Source organism: Carcharhinus amblyrhynchos, chromosome 12 (assembly GCF_965287045.1).
Source record: "Carcharhinus amblyrhynchos chromosome 12, sCarAmb.v2.hapA, whole genome shotgun sequence".
Classification (NCBI taxonomy): Eukaryota; Metazoa; Chordata; class Chondrichthyes; order Carcharhiniformes; family Carcharhinidae; genus Carcharhinus; species Carcharhinus amblyrhynchos.
In genome coordinates this window covers 2,179,900-2,207,393 of record NC_137335.1, presented here as the reverse complement: position 1 = coordinate 2,207,393, position 27,494 = coordinate 2,179,900, and the positions used below count along the sequence as shown (strand labels likewise).

The window sequence follows — 27,494 nt, the reverse complement described above, 5'->3', positions numbered from 1 at the left end:
AGAAGTGTTGACACGTCAGGTGAATGACACTGGCAATAGCCAATAGTTCGCGGAGACGGAGCGGGGCCTGAGGCCAGCGCACTCTGATTGGCAGGACGGACGACGTCATGTGATTGACAGTCTTGCTGGCCAATGGCGTGCGGACAAATGGGGCGAGACTGAGGGGAAAGTCCGATTCAATCAGTTTAAATTATATTCGATCGATATTCAATCTGGTGAGGTTATAATCCTGTCAGCGATCCCCATCACTAATTATCATTCTTCAACTGGTCGCAAAGGATCCGGTTCCTCTGCGGGCCGCTCAACCGCATTGACCAATCAATGAGCGGGGGATCGGGTTGCCATGGCGGCGGTGGGGACACTGGCCAATCAGCGAGCGGGGGATCGAGTTGCCATGGCGGCGGTGGGGACATGGCCTTTCTCCCGGGCGGCGGTGGAGGCGGCGCGGCGGCTGATGGCGGCGGGGAACGGGGCCACCGACTGTGTCCAGGAGGCTATGGCAGGTGATCCCCCATCACACCGACAGTGCGGCACTCCCTCAGCACTGACCCTCTGACAGTGCGGCGCTCCCTCAGCACTGACCCTCTGACAGTGCGGCACTCCCTCAGCACTGACCCTCTGACAGTGCGGCTCTCCCTCAGCACTGACCCTCTGACAGTGCGGCTCTCCCTCAGCACTGACCCTCTGACAGTGCGGCTCTCCCTCAGCACTGACCCTCTGACAGTGCGGCGCTCCCTCAGCACTGACCCTCTGACAGTGCGGCGCTCCCTCAGCACTGACCCTCTGACAGTGCGGCACTCCCTCAGCACTGACCCTCTGACAGTGCGGCGCTCCCTCAGCACTGACCCTCTGACAGTGCGGCGCTCCCTCAGCACTGACCCTCTGACAGTGCGGCGCTCCCTCAGCACTGACCCTCTGACAGTGCGGCGCTCCCTCAGCACTGACCCTCTGACAGTGCGGCGCTCCCTCAGCACTGACCCTCTGACAGTGCGGCGCTCCCTCAGCACTGACCCTCTGACAGTGCGGCGCTCCCTCAGCACTGACCCTCTGACAGTGCGGCGCTCCCTCAGCACTGACCCTCTGACAGTGCGGCGCTCCCTCAGCACTGACCCTCTGACAGTGCGGCGCTCAGTCTTCAGGACCGGATGGAATGCATCCGAGGGTTCTGAAAGAAATGGCGGAGGTGATAGTGGATGCCTTGGTGGTTATTTTCCAGACGTCGCTGGATTCCGGGGAAGTGCCGGAAGATTGGAAAACGGCTAATGTTACGCCGTTGTTTAAGAAGGGTGCCAGGCAAAAGGCGGGGAATTATAGGCCAGTTAGTTTAACGTCTGTGGTAGGTAAAATGTTAGAATCTGTCATCAAGGAGGAAATTGCGAGGCATCTTGAGGGGAATTGCTTGATAGAGCAGACGCAGCACGGTTTCATTAAAGGGAAGTCGTGTCTGACAAATTTACTGGAGTTCTATGAGGATGTGTCTAGGGCGGTGGATAGAGGAGAGCCGGTGGATGTGGTCTTTCTGGAATTTCAGAAGGCGTTTGACAAAGTACCTCACAAGAGGTTATTGCAGAAGGTCGAGGGACATGGAGTTGGGGGTAGGGTGTTAGCGTGGATAGAGGATTGGTTGTCAAATAGGAGGCAGAGAGTGGGGGTCAACGGGTGCTATTCGGATTGGCGGATGGTGACTAGTGGAGTGCCCCAGGGGTCGGTGCTGGGGCCTCAGCTTTTTACCATTTATATAGATGATCTGGAGGAGGGAACCAAGTGTAGGGTGTCGAAATTTGCTGATGACACCAAGATTGGGGGAACGGCAAATTGTGCGGAGGATGTGGAGAGTCTGCAGAAGGATCTAGATAGGCTGGGCGAATGGGCCAGGAAATGGCAAATGGATTTTAATGTTGGCAAGTGTGAGGTGGTCCACTTTGGTAGGAATAATGGTAGGAAGGATTATTACTTACGTGGCGAAAAACTGCAGCAGGCGACGGTGCAGAGGGACCTCGGGGTCCTTGTGCATGAGTCACAAAAACCCAGCTTGCAGGTGCAGCAGGTGGTCAGGAAGGCAAATGGGATGCTGGCCTTCATAGCGAGGGGGATTGAATATAAAAGTAGGGAGGTCTTGCTGCGGCTGTATAGGGCATTGGTGAGGCCGCAGCTGGAGTACTGTGTGCAGTTTTGGGCGCCGCACCTGCGCAAAGATATTTTGGCCTTGGAGGGAGTGCAGAGGAGGTTTACTAGGCTGATACCAGAGTTGAGGGGGTTGAGCTATGAGGAGAGGCTGAATAAACTAGGCTTGTACTCGTTAGAGTTTAAGAATGAGGGGAGATCTCATTGAGACGTATAAGATGATGAATGGGATGGATAGGATAGAGGTGGAGAGACTCTTCCTGCTCAAAAAAGACAGTAGGACTAGGGGGCACAGCGTCAAGATAAAGGGGAGGCGGTTTAGAACGGAGTTGAGGAGGAACTTCTTCACTCAAAGGGTGGTGAATCTCTGGAATTCTCTGCCCGTTGAAGTGGTGGAGGCTGCCTCGCTAAATATTTTTAAGACGCGGGTTGATGGGTTCTTGATAAGAGAGGGGATTAAGGGTTATGGGGAGAGGGCGGGAAAGTGGAACTGAGCAGCGACAGATCAGCCATGATCTTATTGAATGGCGGGGCAGGCTCGAAGGGCTAGATGGCCTACTCCTGCTCCTATTTCTTATGTTCTTATGTTCCCCCGGCACCGACCCTCTGACTGTGCGGCGCTCCCCCGGCGCCGACCCTCTGACTGTGCGGCGCTGACCCTCTGACAGTGCGGCGCTCCCCCGGCGCTGACCCTCTGACAGTGCGGCGCTCCCCCGGCGCTGACCGTCTGCCATAATAGGCACAATCTTGAGATCATAAATGGTATTTAAATGGATTTTTTTTTTAGTTAAGTGGACTTTTATTCTTACTATGCTCCAAATAGTACGCCCGGTGATGTGTAAAATAAAGATTTGTATTTATGCTTTGCCTTTCATGACCTAAGGATGTGTCAGAGCCCTTTGCAGCTAAGAAATAGCTTTTTAAAACGCTCATTGCAATATATTGTGCAGAAATTCAGCACAAAGCTTAACTGCCTGAGGTGAATTGCACCAATGTCACTCGCTGTGAGGTTACACTGCATTGCCATGATCCAGTGTTGTGTTAGTCTATTTTTGTACAGAAGTGATTTTTACTTTGCCCAGTCTGGTGCGTGCCTGTGCACTGCTGTTGTGCCATGGGGAAGCTCCAAGCAGTGACAAGGTAAGTAGTAAATTTAGGAGAGGATTAGTTGGAAAAAAAAGTTTTTATCCAGAACTATTCTGAAGCCAGACCTGGATAGTGTGTGCGCTTTGGGAAATTTATTTTCAAAGCTGGGTTTGAGGTTACCTTGGTGTCCAAAAATGTGTACATTCGGCTATGAGTGGAATGTATGGGTGGGGTGATGGGTATAGAGCAGGGGATGAGCCTAGGTAAAATGCTCTGTCGGAGAGACTCCTGCACAATAGGAATTTTATGGATTCTGTGATCCATATGTATGAGAGGCGATAGCGTGCTCATAACATAATGAAGGTTGTCAAAGTTACTGCTTGTGAATCAGTCAGCACAGCTTTGTGGAAGCTTGTTGTTTACGCTGGCTGGTTGGGTCTCTGTGCACCACTCGCTGCAGATAACCTTTTTATTTGGTGGTCTGCTGGGGGCAACAGTGACCCAGTAGTAATGTTACTGGACCAGTGTTCCAGAGACAAACACGAATGATGCCTGGGACAGGACTGTCAACTCATACCTTGGCACTCGGAGAATTTAATTTTCATCAATTAATTGAATAAAAGTTGTAATCAGTAATGGTGACCATCAAACTCAATGGTCAGATCAATCCATCAGGCTCATTAATGTCCTATGTGGAAGGAAATCCTTTGAATTTATCCAATTTGAACCGAGGGAAGAGGAATGGAATGAAGGTGTGAGGGTTCTCGGTGAAGACTTGGGAGAAAGAAGACAGTTTCAAGTACTTGGCATCAGTGGTGGTAGATGGTGTATGGAAATTAAGCAATGGATTAGCTCTGGTTGGAGTAATTGGGAAAAGTGCAGTGGAGTGTTATGTGATTGAAAAGTATCACTGAAAGCAAAAGGAAGAATCTACAAGAGAGCTGTGAGACCAGCCTCAGTAAGAAGTGCAGAAATCCTGGGCAACGTTAAGAAGAGAGGAACAGGGACTGGATCCTTAAGAGCTGTGGATGTGTGTGACGTAACAAGAGAGAACAAGATCAGGAACCAGCACATCCAGAGGGTCAGAGAAGATTGTGGGAGCATCAAAGAAAGTAGCTGGGAAGAGAGTGAAATGTTATAGCTGTTACGGAGAGAGGGAATGTGGTGAGATGAGTGGTGGAGATGAACTGCCAGAAAGAAGTTTTAAAATTTATTTATTATTGTCACAAGTAGGCTTATATGAACACTGCAATGAAGTTACTGTGAAAATCCTCTCGTCGCCATACTCCAGCACCTGTTCCAGGACACTGGGAGAGAAATTAGTATGGCCAATGCACTTAACCAACATGTCTTTTGGACTGTGGGAGGAAACCAGAGGAAACCCATGCAGGCAAGGGGGGGACATGCAGCATCCGCACAGTGACCCAAGCCGGGAATTGAACCCCGGGTCCCTGGTGCTGTGAGGCAACAGTGCTAACCACTGTGCTACCATGCCGTCCAAGAAGAAAAGGAATGTCTAAGACGAGATGGGAAGATGAAGTGGTGAGAGATTTAAACTCAGCAGGATTGGAAATGGGAAGGGTAATCAAACAGCGTGGCAATCCCAATGGGAGAAGCTGAATAAAAAGGAGGGAAAGGGAAGGAAATCTGCTGTCCTGACTGGTCTATTCGATATGTAACGAGAGCCACAGCAATGTGGTCTTTTTTAGCTGCTCTCCTAAATGAACTGGCAAGCCACTTCGCTGTGTCACTGTCTCCCTTTGAAGGGCATTTGGGGATGGGAAAGAATCTTGCCAGTGACTCACCAGAGCCCATGATTGAATTAAAAAACACTTGTGCCTGTAGATGGCAGTGGTTGGCTAGCTTCCCCTGTGGGTAAATTGTGAAACCATTTCCTGAGCTCTGTCCTCCAAATCCAGATGGGAAACAGGTTGATCTACTGGAGAACGTCCTTCACATCTCAGCACGGCCCATCATTCAGGATGTTTGCAATGATTCAAAAATGCCTTCCAAACATCCTGAGTTAATTTGAGTTCATTTATTTGGTTGGTACCAGAAAGAAGTAGCTTCCGAACGTAACAAGAACATGATACACACTTAAAGAGACTTGGTTTGTTTTATTTCTCATTATGAACAGTTTTGTTTGGAATTAGTTCTCTAAAAAGGCGTTTTGTCATATTTGAGTGTGCTTCTGAAGTCACAGATAGACCAGATTGAGTCAGGACAGCAGATTTTCTTCCTCAGAGAATGTTCATGAATCAGATGGGTTTTCACAGGTTCATGATCACTGTCACTGAGATGAGACTTTTAAAAATTGCCCTGAATTAATTGAAATGAAACTTCTCAGCTGCTGGGATGGGATTGTGTACACACTTTTTGGGATCATTAGTCCAGGCCAGGTTATAGGAATGAAATAATTCCCAAAGTTGCCTGCAATCTCCATTGTCTGCCTGCTTTCTGTGATTCATTGTTAACACTGTAAACAGCTGATGGAAGTTTAGGGGAGGCTCCAGTCAGCTGTTTGCACTGTTAACAATGGCACAAGGCAGTTAACGAGTCAGGACTCAAAGTAACATAGTTCCGGTAATAGATGAGCATAGTGAGCAGTGTGACACTGAGAGCTCCTTACAAAACTGGAACTGAAGGGATATAGAATCGTACATTCCAGAAGGAGGTCGTTCGGTCCATCGAGTCTGCACCAATCACAATCCCACCCAGACTCTATCCCCATAACACCATGCATTTACCCTAGCTAGTCTCCCGGCATAAAGGGGCAATTTAGCATGGCCAATTTAGCTTGGCCAATCTGCCTAACCCACACATCTTTGAATCTATCAGCAGTACGACAAAGAAGATGTCATTTGGTTCCCAGAGCCTTTGCCGGCTCCTTTGAAGAAAATTCCAAATAATCCCACTCCCTTGGCTCTGTCTCAAACCCGGCAACTTTTTCCTTTGTGTATTTATCCAATTCTCCTTTGAAAGTGACCACTGCATCTGTATGTACCATCCCATCAGGCAACTCATTCCAAATACTTGTGGTGCAAAAAATGTTTTTCCTCGGGGTTAATTAAATTTGCCAATGGCCTTAAATCTGTTCCCCCTGGGTATCCACCCTTTGGGAAAATGTGAATGTCCACTTTGGTGGAAAGAATAGAAAAGAAGAATTTTATTGAAGTGGAGAGAGACTGCAGAATGAGAGGTGTACCTGTTGAAAAATGTGATACTGATAAGGGAGCTTGACAGGGTAGATTTGAAAGGATATCTCCCTTGTAGAGAATCAAGAACCAAGGTGCACAGTTTGTAAATAAGAGGTCTCCCATTTAAAATGGAAATGAGGAGGAATTTCTTCTTCCTGTGGGTTGTTAACCTGTGGAATTCTGTTCCCAGAGGGCAGCGGAGACTGGGTCATTTGAGTTCGACAGATTTTGGATTGACAAGGGACTCGAGGGTTACAGGAGTTGGATAGGAAAGTGGAGTTAAGGCCACAACTCAATCAGCCATGATCTTATTGAGTGGTACAGCAGCTTGAGTGGCTGAATGCCTTAGTCCTACTCCCATGTTTTATGATCTCTTCTTCTGTTTCTGCCAGGTTGCTTCCAAGTGTGGCAGATTTTCGGCAATATTGCAGAATCGCAAACAGAAATAAAGCACGTTAATAATTGGAGGTTTCTTTCTGTTTTGACTTACAGAACTAGAGAATGATAAAGAGACAGGCTGCTTTGTGGTGGGCCGCGGGGGCTTCCCAAACAAAGCTGGAGTGGTTCAGTGTGACGCTGCAATCATGGAAGGGCTGCCCGGCCGTTTTGGAGCAGTCGCAGCCTTGCCCGGGTACGTGCTGGCTCTTGGTTGTTGTCCTTGTTACTGTGAGTCAGTGTTCTCATCTTCGTCAGAATTATGGAATGATAAAAGAAGAACTGAACGGCCTCCGGTGTTGTATCCTTCTGGTCTACCAACTAAACTATCAGGGATTCTTCTCAAAAGTCCATCTTTAAGAGAGGATTTGAAATTGCACTAAGTCTTAAATAATTGCTGGCCCAAATTTTGTTTATCTGAGTTGATTGATTCACATATATTGTTGAGTTAACATTTCCCCGCGTTTGGGGTTCCCCAGACATTTGATTCGTCGGGGGATTGGGACCATGCTATAGTGCATGCCGAAAAATAATTCAAATCAGTTAAATGTTTTCAGTGCCAACAATCTTTAACGCAGCACCAAGTATAACTTCTCACTTTTCACTTTGTGAAAACTCTATTCAGAACTTGGTGCAGTTGTGCTATGTTATAGTGGCATAGTAGTTAGCACTGCTGCCTCACAGCACCTGGATCCCAAGTTTAATTCAGATCACTGTCTGTGTGGAGTTTGCACATTCTCCCTGTGTCTGCATGGGTTTCCTCCATGTGCTCCGGTTTCCTCCCACAGTGCAGCTTAGATTGGCTGTAATAAATTGACCTTCGTGTCAGGGGGTTTAGCAAGATAAATGCTTGGGGTTGCAGGAATAGGGCCTGGGTGGGATAGTGGTCAGTGTAGACTTGTTAGGCCAAATGGCCTGTACTGCAGGGATTCTATGATTCTAAGTGCACACACACAACTTCAGGGAAGCACAACTTTCTAATTGTTGACATGGCAAGTTTCTTTCTGACTGTGTTTTATGACTATCAATGTGTTTTGCAATAGTGTAGGTACTCCACTGACAGTAGCTCGAATGGTGATGGATAAGAACGCACATAACATGCTCGTTGGAGAGGGAGCAGTAACCTTCGCCAAAGAGCAGGGATTCAGTATTGAAGACAACAGTGACATGATGACCGAGGCAAGCTTGGCTGCGTATGAGGTAATCAAACAGCAGTTAACAAATACCAGTGGTTGACACAACTGTGTATCATGCTGTGAGGCAGCAGTGCCAACCAATGTGCCGCCCAATTAGAAGGTTTCATGGAATAGCGGTGGAATTTTCCGGCACTTCATGCCGGCAGGGTTTACTGGTCTTGCTGCAATGAACAGAGATTCATTCACTTCCATTCCCATTGCTGACCTCATAAACGTCACCGCTCTGCAGCTTTCTTGCTCAATTGTGCATCTGTACGCAGCTAGCAACACTGGAACAGGAGCAGAACATTCAGCCCCTCAAGCCTGTTCATTCAGTTAAATCATACCTGATCAGTGTCTTAACTTCAACCGTCTGCCTATATTCTCTAATCATTAAAATAATATCATGACCTAAAAAAAATCTGTCAGTCACAAAGTTTTGAAACTTTCAGTTGGCAGCTAACCTCAGCAGCTTTTTAGGAGGGAGGGGGGAAGAGTTCCGAAATTGTTCTCCTTTGTGTGAACAAATGCTCACATTCGTTGTCCTTTGAATGACCCCATGTTTTATATTCTCCCACTAAGGGAAGTTGTTTCTCTCTATCTACAGTATCAACTTCTTCATTCTTCTCAAAATACCTCAATTACATTTCCCCTCAATCTGCTGACACAAGGGGATAGAAACCTAGGCTGGAATTTTCAGCGAGGACGGAGAATTTGGCACTCTCTCTGTTCGCTGTAGTGGGACCAGAGAATCTTGACCAGAAAATTCCACCCCAGTCAATAAAACCTAGTTTAACCGACTGAAACCTTGTATTATTCTGGTGAATCTGCCCTGCACCCCCTCCAAAACCAATCTAACCTTCCTGAAGTATGGTGCCCAGAGTTAAACTCTGTATTCCAGGATATGGTCTGACCACGACTTTATTAACTCAAAGCTAATTTTGTGTTCCATCCCACTTGAAATTAAGGCCAACATTCCATTCTCCTTTTTAATTGTTTTTTGTCTCTCTTTACAAGCGTTCAGAGAGTTCTGTACGTAAGACCATAAGACATAGGAGCAGAATTAGGCCGCTCGGCCCATTGAGTCTGCTCCGCCATTCAATCATGGCTGATATTTTTCTCATCCCCCATTCTCCTGCCTTTTCCCCATAACCCCTGATCCCCTTATTAATCAAGAACCTATCTATCTCTGTCTAAAAGATACTAAATGACCTGGCCTCCTCTGCGGCAAAGAGTTCCACAGATTCACCACTCTCTGGCAGAAGAAATTCCTTCATGGATCGCTCTTTCCCACAAAGTTCCTAGCTTCTTATCATTTAGAAAATGATCATGTGTTTTTAAGGTCCAAAATGAGAATATCCTCATATATGAATAAAACAGTTTTTAAATTTTAAAGATGTATTTTCCCTGTCTTTTGAAGACTAGTTGGTGTTCAGTTCCATAATCCCCAGTAATCCTTCAGTACCTCACTTTGTATATATGCTTCGAGTGTGGGAATGGTCCCAGCCAAGAGGAAAAAACCTCTTAGCCCTCTTTGATTGCTTTCCCACATCCAAACGCATGAACTGAGGGGCAGTCAGGAGTTATTAATACGAGTAATCTTGATTACCATCTTTAGCATGAGTGTATATAAAACAGTTGTAGCCTCTTCACCAGTACCATGGTTGTGACCAGCAGATCTATATCAAGTTTAACCCTTCCAATCTACACTGGTGCTTATACCCCACTTGAGTCTCATCCCAAACCTCTTTATTCTGTTATCATATCCTTCCATATGAGATTCAACTTGCAACTTCTCTCCTCTGTGTGACTTAGTGTTACATAATTCAAGATCATTATGCTTTTAACCAAGGGAGAACATAACATAATGCAATGATTTGATTTGATTTATTATTGTCACATGAATTAACATGGTGAAAAATATTGTTTCTTGCACGCGATACAGACAAAGCATACAGTTCATACATTAGGAAACGAGAGAGTGCAGCATGTAGTGTTACAGTCATAGCTAGGTTGTAGAGAAAGATAGACTTAATGCAAGGTAGGTCCATTCAAAAGTCTGACCCCAACAGGGAAGAAGCTGTTCTCGAGTTGGTTGGTACATGACCTCAGACTTTTGTATCTTTTTCCCGGTGGAAGAGAGAATGTCCGGGGTGCGTGAGGTCCTTAATTATGCTGCCTGCTTTGCTGAGGCAGCGGGAAGTGTAGACAGAAGTCAATGGATGGGCGACTGGTTTGTGTGATGGACTGAATTCTCATGCTCCGGTATTTATTAAAATTCCCCAGCAAACCTGACGTATCTTGGATTCACAATCCAGTGCCTAACTTTCAAAGCACTTATATATCGATATTAAAAATTAATTTAATTGTGTATAATTGTCAAATTTATTTGCTATGCATTTTACTAAACGGCATTCCTTGGTGGTGACATCTGCAAATTTTCCAAAGACATTCAAATTTACACTTTCCATCTTTCTCATGGTTGAGTGTTGACATGTGTTATGTTTTTTCTGTTTATTTTATATTTGGAGGTTCTTAACAGTTTCAATTTGTTTAGGAATTTTTAGAAAATCGCAAGAGTACTTCAAAAAGTCATGACACTTTAGGTGAGAAATATCTTGCACGTTGAAAAGAAGTATGAGTGTTTACAACTTGCAGCGAATTCTGTTTAGTTACATCGATTGTTATCGAAGGGACCTGGTTATTTTTGCCTGAGACATGTTTCGAACCTTCTCATTCTGAATAAGGCTTTTTGTGTTACAGAGTAAACACAAGAAGGTATCTACACCAGACCTCAATTTTTAATAAACCCTTAATAAGAACATAAGAACATAAGAAATAGGAGCAGGAGTAGGCCATCTAGCCCTTCGAGCCTGCCCCGCCATTCAATAAGATCATGGCTGATCTGTCGTGGCTCAGTTCCACATTCCCGCCCTCTCCCCATAACCCTTAATCCCCTCGCTTATCAAAAACCCATCAACCCGCGTCTTAAAAATATTTAGCGAGGCAGCCTCCACCACCTCAACGGGCAGAGAATTCCAGAGATTCACCACCCTTTGAGTGAAGAAGTTCCTCCTCAACTCTGTTCTGGCACAGTGGCACAGTGGTTAGTAGTGCTACCTCACAGCACCAGGGACCTGGGTATGATTGCCAGCTTGGGTCACTGTCTGTGCAAAGTCTGCATGTTCTCCCCATGCCCATGCTCCGGTTTCCTCCCACAGTCCGAAAGACGTGCTGGTTAGGTGCACTGGCCGTGCTAAATTTTCCCTCAGTGTACCCCAACAGGCGCTGGAATGTGGCAACTAGGGGAATTTCACAGTAACTTCATTGCAGTGTTAATGTAAGCCTTACTTGTGATTAATAAATAAAGTTTACTTTAACAATGCAGGTAGTCAAAACAGCCCCTTGTTGTCATGAAACTCAATTACATCCATATGCAAATACATCCCATGTAACTTTGTTAATGCAATGCGTATTGTCCTCATTAAAAGAAATCCCAGTTAATCTAGTACCAATGCCAATATGGTACCTAGTTTCAATGGGCAGAACTCTCCTATCCTGCCTGCATTTCCTTTGGTAGCCTGGTGAATCTGGCAGGAAGCAAAAAATCAGAAACCCACTGGCATCAAATCCCGTTTCAGTTCTCCTGATGGCGGGTTAATGGTGGGTTGCACATTCCCGTTGGCTGGTGACATGAATGCTATTTGCATTCATTTGCATCTCATGAATGCTCATTAAAAAGCTGCCCAACAGTATCCCAAGATTCCAATCTTGTGTCACACCAGTGGGAATCTCTGTCCATGTCAAACCCGATTTCCAGTGAGTGGCTGCACAAGGCGGTCATCACTTCACCAGAGACTTCGAGGTGAGTGCAATAACTTACTGCCACAGTGCTATACTGGTTCAGATACACCATTCTGCCAGGGCAGACCAGTTCCTGCCCTCTGTCTCCACACTGAGCTGGTCTCCATGGACAACACCGTGCTGCTGGACTCGTGCACCCTCCTGTATCACCCAGTCGGATCAGTATGGTACCTGGTGTTGGGACGCACAGGGGTCTCCTTCCCCCAGTGTCTGTCTGGACAGGACTGTGCTGTGAGACTCATGCTACCACTACGATACACAGCTGTAGGTTGACCAGGGGTGGAGTGTGAAATGAGGCTGGTGGGAACTGATGAAGACAAGGGGGGCAAAATGGAGGAAGTGGGGAGGTAAGGGCTCATGATGACAGACAGAGGAGCAAGGAGGTGGCTGAGGATGATGAACAGTGGAAGGCAGGGGAAGAGTGAGGGGGAGGGAAGCTAGATCCCAACAAAGCTGCATGAAGACCTCACAAACAAGGGGGTCAAGGTGATATCACATCATTTACTGGACAGGGATAGATGAAAATTTCAGGTGTGGTGGATAGAGATCCAATTGGGAAATGGTCGTCTCACAGATGATGGACACAGTGGGAGGGTGTTTGAATTGAGGAACCTAATTCTTCTTGAGGCTGCGAGTCTTTTCTCTCGGGAGCTGCTGACATCCTGCACGGACTGTGAAGACAGGTGGGCTGGAGAGAGTGATATGATTGTGCAGGATTGTGCGTTTAATTGTGGCACTGGGATTTTCAAATCCAGCAGCTGATGACAGGTGGACGAATCAACGGCCAGTCTGCAAGGAGAGTCAAAGGGGAATGCACTGTGCGTAATAATGAGATTCCAAGTGCAGCATCTGATGTGGCATCTTGCTATTCTGGCCAGAGGGGAAGGCACCATTGGAGCAACCTGCTATCGCACAGTCTCAAACATGGAGAATTCCACCCAGTGAAGCCAGTGTAACAAGTCTGGACAGCGAGAGACACAGGCATTGTTTCAGTAAATGCGAAAATAGGGCAGATGGTGGGATATGGTAATGTCATTGGACTTGTATGCCAGGGGCCTGGGCTAATACTCTGAAAACATCTGGTTCACGATTGTCCTTCTGAGAAGGAAATCTGTTGTCCTTACCCAGTCTGGCCTACATGTCACTTGAGTGTGTGACTGACTGTTCAAGAGCAGTTAGGGATGGCAACAAATGCTGGTTTTGTCAGCGTTACCTATATCCCACGAAAGAAAATAAAACCAGCTACCTAAATGAAAATAACTTAGTTATTTCTAACTAAGTGGCAACTACCATGCTTTCAAAGGGGCAAACCCTGCCTTCCCAACCTCCTTGATATTTTTGGGATGGATACATGCCAAGTGGATAGTGGAAAGATCAATCATGTGGTGCATCCAGTCTCCTGGAAATGCATCAGTAAAGTTCCACAGGAAAGACTTCTCACAAGCAAACGCACTGGGTATCCTCAGTAATGCTCTGCGTTTCCTAACACTTGGATGTGGATGAAGAACTGCTGAATGAGAGAAAGCGGTCAGTATTTTTTCAGTGTCACCAGACCAGGAGTGTCCATTCCCCATTGCTTCGTACTGATCAATATGAATGACTCAGATTCAACAACTCCAATGTAAATTTGGGAGGTTGGGGTTCATGGGCAGGGTGGGTGGGGCGGGGGGGGGGGGGTGCAGGGTGAGGTTGTGGTAGCTGGGTGCTTGCCAGTAAATAGAGGCTGGGAAAGCAGCTGAGTTCAACAGGAGGTCCAAATCAACACTTAAATTGAATAAATTTGTGGCAGGTGAAACTGAGGTCAGTTGAATGAAAGATCTCTTACACCAGGAGAATAAACTGGCTAACAACTCTGCTCGGATTTATTATTGTCACATGTATGGGGATGCAGTGAAAAGTATTGTTTCTTGCACGTTATACAGACCAAGTGTACCATTTATAGAGAAGGAAACGAGAAAGTGCAGAATGTAGTGTTAGAGTCACAGCTTGGGTGTAGAGAAAGATCAACTTAATGCAAGGTAGGTCCAGTCAAAAGTCTGACAGCAACAGGGAAGAAGCTGCTCTTGAATCAGTTGGTACGTGACCTCAGACTTTTGTATCTTTTTCCTGACGGAAGAAGGTGAAAGAGAGAACGTCCGGAGCGCGTGGGGTCCTTGTTTATGCTGGCTGCTTTTCCGAGGCAGCGGGAGGTGTAGACAGAGTCAGTGGATGAGAGGCTGGTTTGCGTGATGGATTGGGCTTCCTGAGACACAGGAACAGAATTAGGCCACTCGGCTCATCGAGTCTGGTCAGCCATTCAATCATGGGCTGATACTTTTCTCGTCCCCATTCTCCTGCCTTTTCCCCATAACCCCTGATCTCCTTATTAATCCAGAATCTTATCTGTCTCCGTCTTAAAGACACACAATGACCTGACCTCCACAGCCTTCTGTGGCAGAGTTCCACAGATTCACCACCACCTGGCTGAAGAAATTTCTCCTCATCTCTTTTTTTCATTCATGACCCTTTGTAGTTTCTTAATGAATATTTAAGGAAGTGTAGCATTTGCAGCGATAGATAAAACTTCTAATTCACAAAGCCACTTGTTCAGTGATTGATGGTCTCTACTTTGTTTGTTCTCAGGTCTGATTGTTTTAGATCGTCTGGGCAATATAACTGTAGGTATGTACAATTCTGAAACAGCTAGAGTCAGTCGTAGTTTGGCCTGATCAGGAGTTTCCATTGGTTTCTAAATCATCTTTCTGTGGGTTTTGCTTTGAATTCTTTAGGTGTATCTACTTCCGGGGCTCCATTCAAAGACCCTGGACGTGTTGGTGACTCACCTTTACCTGGGTGTGGACTGTATGCAGACAACCGGGCAAGTACCTTGCACCATTTAATTCTAAGATGCCAACTGAGAAGAGTCATATCGCTTGTTTACACAATGATAAATATTTGGCAATGTTTTTATTACTGAATTACATAAGAACGTAAGAAATAGGAGCAGGAGTAGGCCATCTAGCCCTTCGAGCCTGCCCCGCCATTCAATAAGATCATGGCTGATCTGTCGTGGCTCAGTTCCACATTCCCACCCTCTCCCCATAACCCTTAATCCCCTCGCTTATGAATTTATTTGTTTACTTTTGATTGGGACAGATAGTGGCTTGATCCACCTTGGACGGTGGTTAGCACTGCTGCCTCACAGCGCCACGGACCCGGAGTCAATTCTGGTCTTGGAGGCCTGTGTGGAGTTTGCACGTTCTCCCCGTGTCTGTGTGGGTTTCCTCCGGGTGCTTCTGGTTTCCTCCCACAATCCAAAAATGTGCAAGTTTGGTGGATTGGCCGTGGTAAAAGCGCAGAGTTATTCATTTATGGGACATGGGCATTGCTGGCTGGCCAGCATTTATTGCCCATCCCTAGTTGCCCTTGGAGGGTAGTTGAGAGTCAACCACGTGGCTATGGCTCTGGAGTCACATGTAGGTCAGACCAGGGTAAGATGGCAGATTTCCTTCCCTAAAGGACTACAGTGAACCAGATAGGTTTTTCCAACAATCTACAATGGTTTCGTGGTCATCAGTAGATTCTTAATTCCAGACATTTTTTATTGAATTCAAATTCCTCCATCTGCCATGGCGGGATTCGAAGCCGGCTCCCCAAAACATAAGCTGCATTTCTGGTTAATAGTCTGGCGGTAATACCACTGGGCCATCGCCTCCCCAAAGCAAAGCAAATTAGTGTGAGCATTGGCATCAGGAAATAAATAGAATGTGCTGGAAATGCTTTAGCAGGTCAGGCAGCATCTGTGAAGGGAGCAGGTCACGGATCTGAAACCTTGGGTGGAAATCCGCACCCCCCCAGCTAAAAACTCATGGGGGGTTTAGTGGTGGTCATGGAGAATCTGGCTACAACCTCATTCCCCAAATAAACTGATTAAAATGGTGCCAGCGTGACTTTGATACAAATTTGGGGGCCTTTTTAAAAAATTTCTTCTTGGGATATGGATGTGTCCAGCATTTATTGGGCAGCACAGTGGGTTAGCACTGCTGCTTCACAGCGCCAGGGACCCGGGTTCAATTCTGGCCTTGAATGACTGTTTGTGTGGAGTCTGCACATTCTCCCCATGTCTGCATGAGTTTCCTCTGGGTGCTCTGGTTTCCTCCCACTCCAAAGATGTGCAGGTTAGGTGGATTGGTCGTGGTAAATTGCCCCTTCGTGTCAGGGGGACTCGCAGGGTGGATAAATGAGGTTATGGGAATAGGGCCTGGGTGGGATTGTGGTCAATGCAGATTTGATGGGCCAAATGGCCTCCTTCTGCTTTGTAGGATTCTTAACTCTTCAATAGGAGACTTTCAGTGAGGAGAGTAAATTAGTGATTGTGTTTTTTGAGCAGCTGTTAGTGACTGGTTTTTACATGGCATTTACAGAGTAGGAATTGTTCTGAGACAAGATTACCTGCTCCCTCTTTCGATTGGAGAACTCTGATTCAGAAATTTAAAAATGGGATGGAAAATTATTATTTTTTTAAATGACAATATTTCTCTAATTATTACTCTGATTGTTTACTGGTTTGTTTCTATGTTCAAGGTGACTCGATTACAATCAGCCTTGTGACAGCTGTTATTCTTACAGGCAGGAGCTGCCGCTGGTATGTGTCTCAGGGAATAAGTTGCATGGTTCGTTTCTGGTCATCCAGGTTGGATCAGATATGAGACCTCTTCAAGTAATGTTTGCATTGAACTTACAAACTGTTCACAGTGCTATGTCTGACAGAGATCTCAAACCGGTGGCTTTGGGGAATCAGAAATAAGCTGTTATCCTCTGTCAGGGTTTGCACTTCCAAGCTTAATTCTTGTCTTAAAAACAAAAGACAAGTTTACGATATGTTATGCGGGATAAAATACAAACATGTAGTGTAGGCTGTGATAGTTCCTGCTAACTTCTTTATCCTGACACGCCTTTATTTGTCAGGACAGTTACACCATTCCACTGGAATTGTTAATAACCTGTGGTATGTTTGGCTTTATTAATCTGCAGTATTTCGTTAAGTAGTTGGACATATAGCACTGAGCAGAAACATGTTTTGAATAGTTTAGAATAATGATATCAATTTAGTCATTCTTGTTCAAATTTCTCCTGGCCATAATTGGGATAATTAAAGTTTTTAAAGAAAACTTTCTTTGTTCGTCACAAATGAGGCTGACGTTAACACTGCAATGAAGTTACTGTGAAATTCCCCTATTATTATTCAGTGCAGACCATGTCTTCCTTTCAGTCACATGACATTATTTCAGACATGTGAAACAATCTATCAAGCATGAGGTATGTGAGCAAACGTGGCAAACTCCATGCTCAGTTTAATTCGTGTGACCTTTCAGGTTTTTGACTTGTCTTTAGCTTTTTATAATTTTCTTGCATGATTTCACTCTTGATGAACCCCCCCTCCGCACCGTGAATTAGTTTTGAAGTGTTGTCATTGTTGTTATGCTGGCAAAATCAACAACCAATCTAAGCAGAGCAAGATCCCACAAATGGCAAATGAATTGAATAATTGTTCACGCTACTTCAGGCATCACTTGTGCGCAGGAGAACCTTTGCTCCATTTCATGTGGTGGTCTGGGTTTTTTAACATCCACCTGCACTGTGTGAAGGAGACCTGGGGTGGAATTCTACCATCCTATTGTGATGGGCACGGCTCTGAAAAACGCGACGAGCTGTTCAAAAATCCATTGACTTTGACGGGACTGGAAAATCCTGCTGGCAGTAGGGACTCCAACATTCCACCTATTGTTTAGCATTTCACCCAAAAGATAGCTCCTTTGCCAATGCAGCTCTCCCTCAGCATTGCACTGAACTCTCAGCCTAGATGATGTGTTGAAGTTATAGCAGTGACATGAGCACTTGATCTTCTGTCTCATACTGACACTCCACTCAGTTCCTGCCCCTCCTGAATAAGATGTTTTGCTTCCATTGGTAATGAATAACAACTGAAGCAGCGTTTGAGAAGATCCATGGTGATATTTCACCCTTTGTTGGTTTTCCAGCTGCAGGATGATGATGTTAAAAGTTTGAGTTGAAATGACGGTGTATGTTAATGTTCTCAAGATGCCATTCTAAAGTAAATATCTTTTTTTTTAATTCGAGCCACTGGTGACGGTGATAAAATCATGTGCTTCTGCCCTTGTTTCCATGTTGTTCAACTCATGAAGCAGGTAATGTGTTTGGGGACATATTTAAAAGTTTCTTGCAAGTTTGTTTTTGTTTTTGCTAAATGATAAGAAGTCAGTCCAGCTGCCCCCCAGGATGTTGTAATCTTTCGGAGTGCCCACAGCTTGAATTCATGCCATCTATTCACTTTGGGCTGAATTTTATTGTCACTCGGGAGAGGGTGAAAGATGGCAACATCTTGGGGAACATGACCATCAGGAAGGTTTACAAAGGCTGAGACTAGAATCTGACAGGTGACCCGCCCCAAGGAGGTGGGCAGCTCATTAGGTACGAGCAGAGGTCGGATAAACTCACTGGAAAGACAAAGGCCAAAGGTCAACCTGATAAGTCAACAGAATTCAGAGAAGCATAGATCGGGTGGATAGTCAGAGTAGACAAGTCAACTACAAGAGGGCACAGGTTTAAGGTGAGGTGGGGTGAGTTCGCAGATGTGTGGAGAACGTTTTTCACACAGAGATGGTGGGTGCCGGGAACACGCTGCCATTGGAAGCAGGCACATTAGCACCATTCACAACGTATCAAGAGAACAGAGGGATAGAAACCACATATCAGCACCACCTTTGGCTAGTGGGCCAAAAGACCTGTTCCTATGTTGTATTGTTCTTTGTTCCAACCATTATTTTTGTGAATTGAGTTTGTGTCTTTATATGCCCTGTTTGTGAACAGAACTCCCACTCACCTGATGAAGGAGCAGTGCTCTGAAAGCTGGTGGCTTTTGCTATCAAATAAACCTGTTGGACTTTAACCTGGTGTTGTGAGACTTTTTATTTTGTTTACCCAGTCCAACACCGGCATCTTCACATCATGTGAGGGAGTCGCCAGCTAAATGGGGCTAGTGGGGGGGGAGGGTAAGGGTTTTTTAAAAGCAAAAGTGGGACTGCGAGCAGGGAAGAAAGCCCAAGTTGCAGTGATTTCAGCACTTGGCCCTGGAACTTCATAAAAGTTTTCTTTGCCTACTTTGCCCTGTCTGCCTCAGCAGGGTAACTGCTCCTGATGATGCTGTCAAACTGCCAGCCCTCTGATTTGGTTTAATTGGCTGCCATCCCTAACGTTCAGGTGCGTGTCCAGTGGGTGGTCTGTGCATTCCGGTGACGTGCACTGCCTGCTCATATTGAGCATCTACCCATTCGCTAAAGTTCTGCTCTTAACTTCATCGTGTTGTTCTTTTCACATTAGCTATTCACATTTTTAATAGCACGCTACCTCATGATGGGTTTCTTTCAGCAAACATTGTTGCCTGAGTTTGTTGCTAATTTTGAGTCAACAAATCATCTTTTCTTCTCTTTCATGTAATTCTGCTCCATCCAGTTATAATTTTGCATACATCTCATTAAAACTTGTCAGTTATGCAATGTTGGCATCATTTGCATTGATTTGAAACCTTCAGAATGACTGCTTTCAGGATTGAAAATTCCTAACGATATTCCATTCTGTGGGAATTAACTTTGCCTCTCAATCTTCACAGGGTTTTTCTCCCTCGGACGCCTGTCAGGCTGTGATTGAGGATATTTGCCACAGAGTGGGAAAGAAAGGCATCTTTGAAATTGGCCTCATTGCATTGAATATGAAGGTACCTATTAAAGCTGCTTCATGTTTTAAAGTTTGCGTAACAAGCTCACAAGCTAGTGACTGGATTAAGAGCTCAGGCTGCTTGGTATTTTCCTCTGGTGTCTCAGGGTGTTGAAGGATCACGCTTAATCCCACCCTTCCAAGCTCAGCACAGAGTGGAGATCAAAGCTCTGAACCTTCCCTTTCTGTCTTCAGTCAGATGGACTGCAGTGTGTTTCTGGATGAGCAATGTGAATGCTTCCAAAAGATTGAATTTAAACTCTGAGTGGCTGCAGTTTGTATCGAGATTCCTGTTCATTCTGTAGCAATCTCATGTATTTTGAATGATAGGGGCAATTGTTATGAATGTACTATGTAACTGCCAGGCAACTCCCTTTGAAATGACATGAACGCATTGCTAATCCATCATACACAGCACTGACTGAAAACCTTACAGTTAGAATATGTACATGTAGAACTCTGCAATATCCAGATGGCCTTTCATGTCAACATTATTTATTATTGGTGTTGAAAAGCATCGTCTTCATCGGGCCTGTCAGAATGACCCATCATCAGCTGCCAAGAAAAACGCCTTTACCAGTGCTCACAGGATAGTCCAGAATAAACTGCGTAAAATACAGGATGCCTGGCTGAGCGCCAAGGCAAATGAAATACAGGGATACACTGACAGAAACAATTTGAAATGGTTTTATGAAGCCCTCAACATTCTCTACGGACCTCAATCTCTCAGGAGTTCCCCTGTCCTGAGTACAGATGGTACAACTCTCATTACAGAGAGGGCTCAGATCCTGCAGAGATGGGCTGAACACTTTGAAGCCGTCCTCAACCAATGGTCATTTATTAATGATGAGGCAATAGACAGAATTCCCCAGGTCAATATCAACAGCGCCATGGATGATCCACCGATAGTAGCCGAAGTCACAAAAGCTGTCAGCCAGCTGTCCAGTAGTAAAGCCCGAGGGGCATATGCCATATCTGCAGACATCTACAAAGCTGCTGGTCCTATACTTATCGAGAAGCTCACCAAGTTGTTACTGTCCTTTGGGAAGCAAGGATCCATTCCTCAGAAACTTAAAGATGCTTCCATCGTACACCTCTACAAGAGGAAGGGCAATCGGCAAGTATGCGACAACCACCGAGGAATCTCGCTGCTCTCCATCCCAGGAAAAACCCTCGCAAGAGTCCTGCTAAATTGTCTGGTCACTCATCTGGAGCTGGGCCTGCTTCCAGAGTTACAGTGTGGCTTCCGCAAAGGTTGCAGGACTATTGACATGATTTTTGCCGTGCATCAACTTCAGGAGAAGTGTCAGGAGCAGAATCGCGAGCTCGACACAACCTTTGACCTTGCAAAAGCCTTCGACACTATAAGCCGACAGGGCTTGTGGAGGATCATGTCAAAGTTCAGCTGCCCCCCCCCCCCCCAAATTCATTCAGATGGTATGCCAGTTCCATGATGGCCAGAGTACTGGATGGCGGAGAATCCTCTGAGGCATTCTCAATCACCAGTGGTGTTAAACAGGGCTGTGTGCTCCCACCCACACTGTTCAGCATGACATTTCCTGCCATGTTGAATGATGCCTTCCAGGACAGTGTTGCTGGAATCAGCTTCAAGTACAGAGTGGATGGGAAGCTCTTCAACCTGAGGAGACTTCAAGCTATTACCAAAGTGAAGGAGACTGTTCTGAGAGATCTCTTTGCCGATGACTGTGCCCTGTGTACTGGCTCAGAGCCAGAGATGCAAGTCAACATGGCCAAATTTTCCAAGGCTTGTGACAACTTTGGACTCACCATCAACATTAAAAAGACCGAAGTCATGCACCAGCCTGCTCCTCATGCACCATACACAGAATCCATAATCACAATCAAAGGGCAGAAACTATAGGCAGTGAACCAGTTCACTTATCTTGGCAGCACCCTCTCCCAAGTAGTGACTATTTATACAGACATTAACTGCAGAATAGCAAAGGCAAGTTCGGTAGACTGTGCTCCACTGTATGGCAATGTCGTGGAATCAGCCCAGCAACAAAACTGAAGGTCTACAGTGCCGTGGTACTCACTACCCTCCTGCACATCTGTGAAATGTGGACTGTGTATCGAAGACATACAAGACAGCTCAATCATTTCCACCTGACTTATCTTCGTAGAATATTACGCATCCGATGGCAAGACAAAGTACCAGACATTTGAAGTTCTCTCTAGAGCAGTCTACACACTGCTGATGAGACCGCAGACCCGGTGGGCAGGTCATGTCATCCGTATGTCAGACGACCACATAGCCAACCAGCTCCTTTTTGGGGAACTGTCTGCTGGAAGGCACTTGCAGGGAGGGCAGAAGAAATGTTTCAAAGACACACAAGGCTTCCCTGAAGTCACTTGACGTAAATGTGACCATCTGGGAAACACTGGCACAAAACCGCCCTACCTGGCGCTGCCTCATCCACAAAGGCTGTCAAAGCAAGGTGCAATGCTGAAACACAACTTAAGGGCTAGATGGCCTACTCCTGCTCCTATTTCTTATGTTCTTATGTTCTTAAGTCCAGAGCCACCACCACAACAAATACAGTGTCTACACAAGTCTGTGCAATATGTGCCAGGACATTCAGTGCCCAAATTGGCCTGATCAGTCATCTTCGGACACACTGCATTCAGCATCAAAATGACTAATGGTGGCGAGGTCCTCATTGATGACGATGGATGAACAACAACATATATTATTGTTGTGTATGATTGTACTCTGCAATGCACAGTGTCACACTGCAAACTGCTAAATGAATGCAATATTCAGCAAGTCCAAAACAAAATATTCACTTGTTCTAACATTGTTAACAGTTGTAAGTAGAAGCAGGCAGTGCAAAAAATGAATTACAGAGGTGTTCTTAGAACCACAGAATGGTTACAGCACTGAAGGGGGCCTTGGAACATCATATTTGTGCTGGTCCTCTGTAAGAACAATTCACCCCCCCAACCCCTACCTTCTCCTCGTAACCTTGCACATTCCTCCTTTTTGGATAAGAATGCAATTTCCTGTTGAAAGCTTCCATTCATCCTGCCTCTGTTACACTCGCCGTATTCCAGATCCTAATCGCTCGCTGTTTGAGAGGTTTTTCCTCACATGTCCAATGATGCTTTTGCCACCTGTATCCTCTGGTTCTCAATCCTTCTGCCTTGGGAACAGTTTCTTCCTGCCGACTGTCCAGAGCCCCTCATGATTTTGAATGCCTCTGTTAAATCCCTTCTCTGCCTGCTCTTCAAGGGAAACAGTCCTACCTTCTCCAATCACACTTCATCACTGAAGTTCCTCAGGAGCACTAGCTGGAGTGAATATGTGGAGTTATGGGAATAGACCTGGGTGGGGTTGTGGTCGGTGCAGACTCAACCATTCTTGTGAATCTTTCCTGCACCATCTCTAAAACCTTCACATCTTTCTAAAGACTAGCGTCCAGAACTGCACATTTGATTCTGTATGAAAAAAACGTTAACTTTCTTCAGAGGTGGTGTGATGGTTATTTAATACAAAGATTACTTTTATTGTTAATCACGGGATACAAATATTGTTTTTGCAACAGGATTACTTTGGGCAGGAGCGTTGGGTTAATGTTTTCAACATCACTTGCAGTTTTCATTTTGTTTTGATGTTGTCTGAAAGGAGAAAATGCTTCACCGGTTGCAAAGTTATTAACGAATCATTTATCAGATTTAACAGGAAAAGAGGGAAACTTTCTGAGTAGCCCTGTGAGAGTTTAAGAACAAGAATTGATAGGAGTATTTGACAGGCAGTGGTCACATGTGAGGAGAAATGTTTTGTTTGCCACTGAAAAATCCACAAATATTTGAAATGTTTTGAACATTTTTTCATGAGGCTCTGGGGATTGCTGGGAGGAGGGGTTGCTGGAATCTAGTGTCCTATAAGATAAATGTGGAAGAAAGAAAAAGAGTCTCTGTACACACAGTACTTGGTGCCTGTTTGTGAAGGCAGATGCTATTTGGGTGGTTTCTGAAGAGTGTCCTTCTGTGGTGACTTGTGGTGATTGTCCCTGTAAGGGCAACACAGCAGAGTAAAGATCACCTGGTTTGGAGGACTAATTGAGACTCGGGTTGGTGGACTGCTCTGTTTGGCTGGAGACCTGCAGGGGGCGAGGTGTGGTCATGACACTGCTGTTTACTTATTAATAAATTATTTTTGTCTTCACAAATTAAGCCAATGAAAATGCATACAATGAGCTGTTTGGACAGGAGTTCAAAAGCTCAATGACTTTAAGAAGCTTATTAAAGGCAGAGAGAGGCAAGGAGGCTTTGATAGAGAATTCCACATCTTCATGTCCAAACTGCCAAACCACAGGACACCACCAGACAAGGGCAACTCTGTTTAACGTCTCATCTTGAAAAGCACAGCCTCTGACAGTGTAGCACTCCCACCCCTCCATGTCATCCTAGTTGATGTGCTTAAATGTGAGAAGTGGGCTTGAATCATCGAATCCTGCAATGCAGAGGACGACATTCGGCCCATTGAGTCTGCACCGACCACAACCCCACCCAGGTCTATTCCCATAACTCCACATATTCACTCCAGCTAGTGCTCCTGACACTAAAGGGCAATTTAGCATGGCCAATCCACCTAACCATCTTTGGACTGTGGGAGGAAACCCATGCAGACACTGGGAAAACATGCAGCCTCTGCACAGACAGTGACCCAAGCCAGGAATTGAATCAGAGTCCCTGGTGCTGTGAGGCAGCAGAGCTAACCCCTGTACCAATTGAATCTACTAGTTTCTGATGTAGAGAAGCAACTGAACCAGGCAGAATCTAAGTGCTGTATTTGCAGCTTCACAATATGTTTTATTTTAATCATCAATAGCTCCATCAGAGGAATGTATTCTGTTTGTTGTTGATCTGGTCACTCTTGGAAGGACAATTGAAAGGAAAGAATGAACTTTCACAGTATCAGGGCATCCCTACGTTTGTAATGTGCAGCCAATGTACAGACAAGTAATTTTTGAAGAGTGGGATATTCTGAGAAGCAACATTTTAAATTGTTTGATTCTTTACACAGGGTGAAGTTGGAGCGGCTTCAACTGTGTTTTTTCAGTATACCTTCTGGGCTCATGGAATGGAAGCAGCAGAACAGAGACAGAGCAATCCTAGTACACACTTCCATTGATTAATATCACTGCAATGATTGAAAAACCTACACTTCTTATAGGTTGGTGCCTTGTGCCACCAAGTGAAGCATTGGGTTTAGCGTCAAGGCTTGTTGAACTCAACTTTGTGCTTGACTGGAAAATGCTTGGAAATCGACTCTTTTCTTTCCTTTGTATGTAGCCCTTCCGTCATTGCAGCATCACATGGGATAACTTCAGCTTAACTTGGGAATGAATACAGATCACTTGGTATACAGCTGCTGTTCATACGCTGGGTTATGATCACATCATCATCTTGGGGAAATTATGGGATGTTTTTGGTTGAGGATGAAAACTGACTTACATTGGCAGTTCATTGCTGCTCAGGTGAAGGGTGAATAAAGGAAGATTATTCCCTGTAATTGGGAATTCAGTGACAAGGGGCCATCAATTGAGATAGTCACTCAGAGCAGAGTGAGGCTTGGAAACATTTCTTTCCACAATGGGTTTAGTCTTGAATGCTTTGTCACAGAGTGTATGGGGTAGGGACTGCCCTATCTTTTAAGGGAAAAGCAGCAAGCCCTCAAAGAAGTCATGATGAGAAAGGAAGTGGAGGGAGATGTGGATTCGGGACGAAGGTAAACAGGAGGTTGATGACGACGAGGAGGTAGAGAAGCAGCTGAAAGATCACCCCGCTCATCGTAATAAGGAAGTCCATGAGAAGATAAGAAATAGGAGGAGTGGACCGTTCGGCCCATTGAGCCTGCTGCATTATTCAATACGATTATGGTTGATCTTGGGCTCCAGTCCGCTTCCTATATCCCTCAATTCTCTGAGAGACTGAAAATCTGTCTATCCCAGCCTTAAATGTGTTCAACAATGGAACATCCACAACCCTCTCTGGCAGAGAATTCCAAAGATTCACAACCCTTTGTGTGAAGTAATTTCCCCTCAACCCAGGTCTAAATGATTGGTCCCTCATCCTAAGATTGTGCCCCTGTGTTTGAGATCCCCTAATCAAGCTCTCAGTATCAAACCTCTTCAGAATTTCGTACATTTCAATGAGATTCTAAACTCCAGCGAAAATAGACCCAATTTGCTCAGCCTCTCATTGTAGGATAAACGTTACATCTCAGAGAGCAACTTAGTGAACTTTCATGGTGCTGCCTGCAATACAAGTACATATGTTCTAAAATGGGTGGCACAGTGGAACAGTGGTTAGCATTGTTGCTTCACAATGCCAGGGACTCGGGTTCAATTCCCGGCTTGGGTCACTGCCTGTGTAGAGTTCGTACATCCTCCCTGTGTCTGCATGGGTTTCCTCCAAGTGCTCCAGTTTCCTCCCACAGTCCAAAGATGTGCGGATTAAGTGGATTGGCCACGCTAAATTGCCCTTAAGTGTCAGGCAGACTAACTAGGGTAAAGTGTATGGGGATCAAGCCTGGGAGGATTGTAGTCGGTGCAGACTTGATGGGCCAAGTGGCTTTCTTCTGCACTGTATAATTATGATTCTAAAATTACACACAGTATTCCAGATGTGGCCTCACGAAAACCCTGTACAACTCCAGCAAGACTTTGTCATTCCTCTGTCTTAATCCCCTTGAAATAAAGACCAACATGTCACGTGCCTCCCTAATTGCTTGCTGGGCCTGAATGCTAACTTGTTTTTCTTGTATGAGCACACCCAATTCTCTTTGAACATCAACACTTACAAAGAACAAAGAAAATTACAGCACAGAAACAGGCCCTTCGGCCCTCCAAGCCTGCACTGACCATACTGCCCAACTGAACGAAAACCCCCACCTTTCCAGGGATCTTATCCCTCTATTCCCATCTCATTCATGTATTTGTCAAGATGCCCCTTAAAAGTCACTATTTGCTTCCACTGCCACCCCCAGCAGTGAGTTCCAGGCACCCACCACCCTCTGTAAAAAAAACTTGCCTTGTACATTTCCTTCAAACCTTGCCCCTCGCACCTTAAACCTATGCCCTCTGGTAATTGATTCTTCCGCTCTGGGAAAATGTTCCTGACTATCCACTCGGTCTGTGCCCCTCATTATCTTGTAGACTTCTATCAGGCCACCCCTCAACCTACATCGTTCCAGTGAGAACAAACCAAGTTTCTGTAAACTCTCCTCATAGCTAATGCCCTCCATACCAGGCAACATCCTGGTCAATCTTCTGTACCCTCTCCAAAGCCTCCACATCTTTCTGGTAGTATGCAACTTTCTCATCTTTTGCAACCTTGTATTTGGGGGTGAAGGTTATGTGTATAGACTGTTGGTGGTGGAGAAAAGAACCTCATGGTTATCTTTGTCTTCCAGGATGATCCTGGAAAACGTTGCAGTTTTGGGAAGTCAGAGTGCACGGACAGCATTTGATATGACCGATCCAAATCTGTTCAACAGATGTCTGAACCAGCTGTGCATCAAATATCCTCCAGTCTAAACCTCCTGAATGTGGACGTGCTTGGATGGGAAACGTACAAAAAATATTTAATTGGCAGACACTTTGGAATGTCGAGGTTGTGAAAGACACGATGGAAATGCAAATCTTTCTTGTGTACTGAGGTCATGCCAAAGTCTAATCTACAGCATTGCTTCCCTCCCTTTTTGATGCATTGGACTGATAATAGTTGAGAATTTTGGACATCTTAAGGTACTTGTAGATATGAGATTAGATTTAAAATTCAAATAAATATATTTTTGTCCAAATAATATGGA

The 27,494-nt window shown here is 45.3% G+C and overlaps 1 protein-coding gene across 5 annotated transcripts; it reads left to right on the top strand.

Moving 5' to 3' along the window:
* Positions 1-135: 135 nt before the first annotated feature.
* LOC145350734 (N(4)-(beta-N-acetylglucosaminyl)-L-asparaginase) lies at positions 136-27,494 on the top strand. 5 transcript variants are annotated; one of them, XM_080199978.1, is made up of 11 exons: positions 136-215; positions 6,900-7,038; positions 7,891-8,042; positions 10,575-10,623; positions 14,504-14,542; positions 14,650-14,742; positions 16,494-16,505; positions 18,002-18,069; positions 19,551-19,655; positions 24,705-24,854; positions 27,096-27,494. In XM_080199978.1, exons 2-10 carry the CDS (start codon positions 6,909-6,911, stop codon positions 24,810-24,812), a joined length of 756 nt encoding a protein of 251 aa, XP_080056104.1. In that variant the 5' UTR covers positions 136-215; positions 6,900-6,908; the 3' UTR covers positions 24,813-24,854; positions 27,096-27,494. The 5 variants fall into 5 exon arrangements, with proteins under 5 accessions (XP_080056104.1, XP_080056102.1, XP_080056101.1 ...); XM_080199975.1 differs by lacking the exon at positions 136-215 and adding an exon at positions 268-503 and having other exon boundaries at positions 7,886-8,042; XM_080199977.1 differs by lacking the exon at positions 136-215 and adding an exon at positions 404-503.

What these genes read in the sequence shown, in the direction of transcription:
- LOC145350734 (XM_080199975.1), top strand. Translation starts at nt 344, where the DNA reads ATGGCGGCGGTGGGGACACTGGCCAATCAGCGAGCGGGGGATCGAGTT. An exon ending in CAAGCTTGGCTGCGTATGAG is followed by an intron (nt 8,043 to 10,574) that starts GTAATCAAACAG and finishes CAATTTGTTTAG; the next exon opens with GAATTTTTAGAAAATCGCAA. An exon ending in TTGTTCAACTCATGAAGCAG is followed by an intron (nt 18,070 to 19,550) that starts GTAATGTGTTTG and finishes CAATCTTCACAG; the next exon opens with GGTTTTTCTCCCTCGGACGC.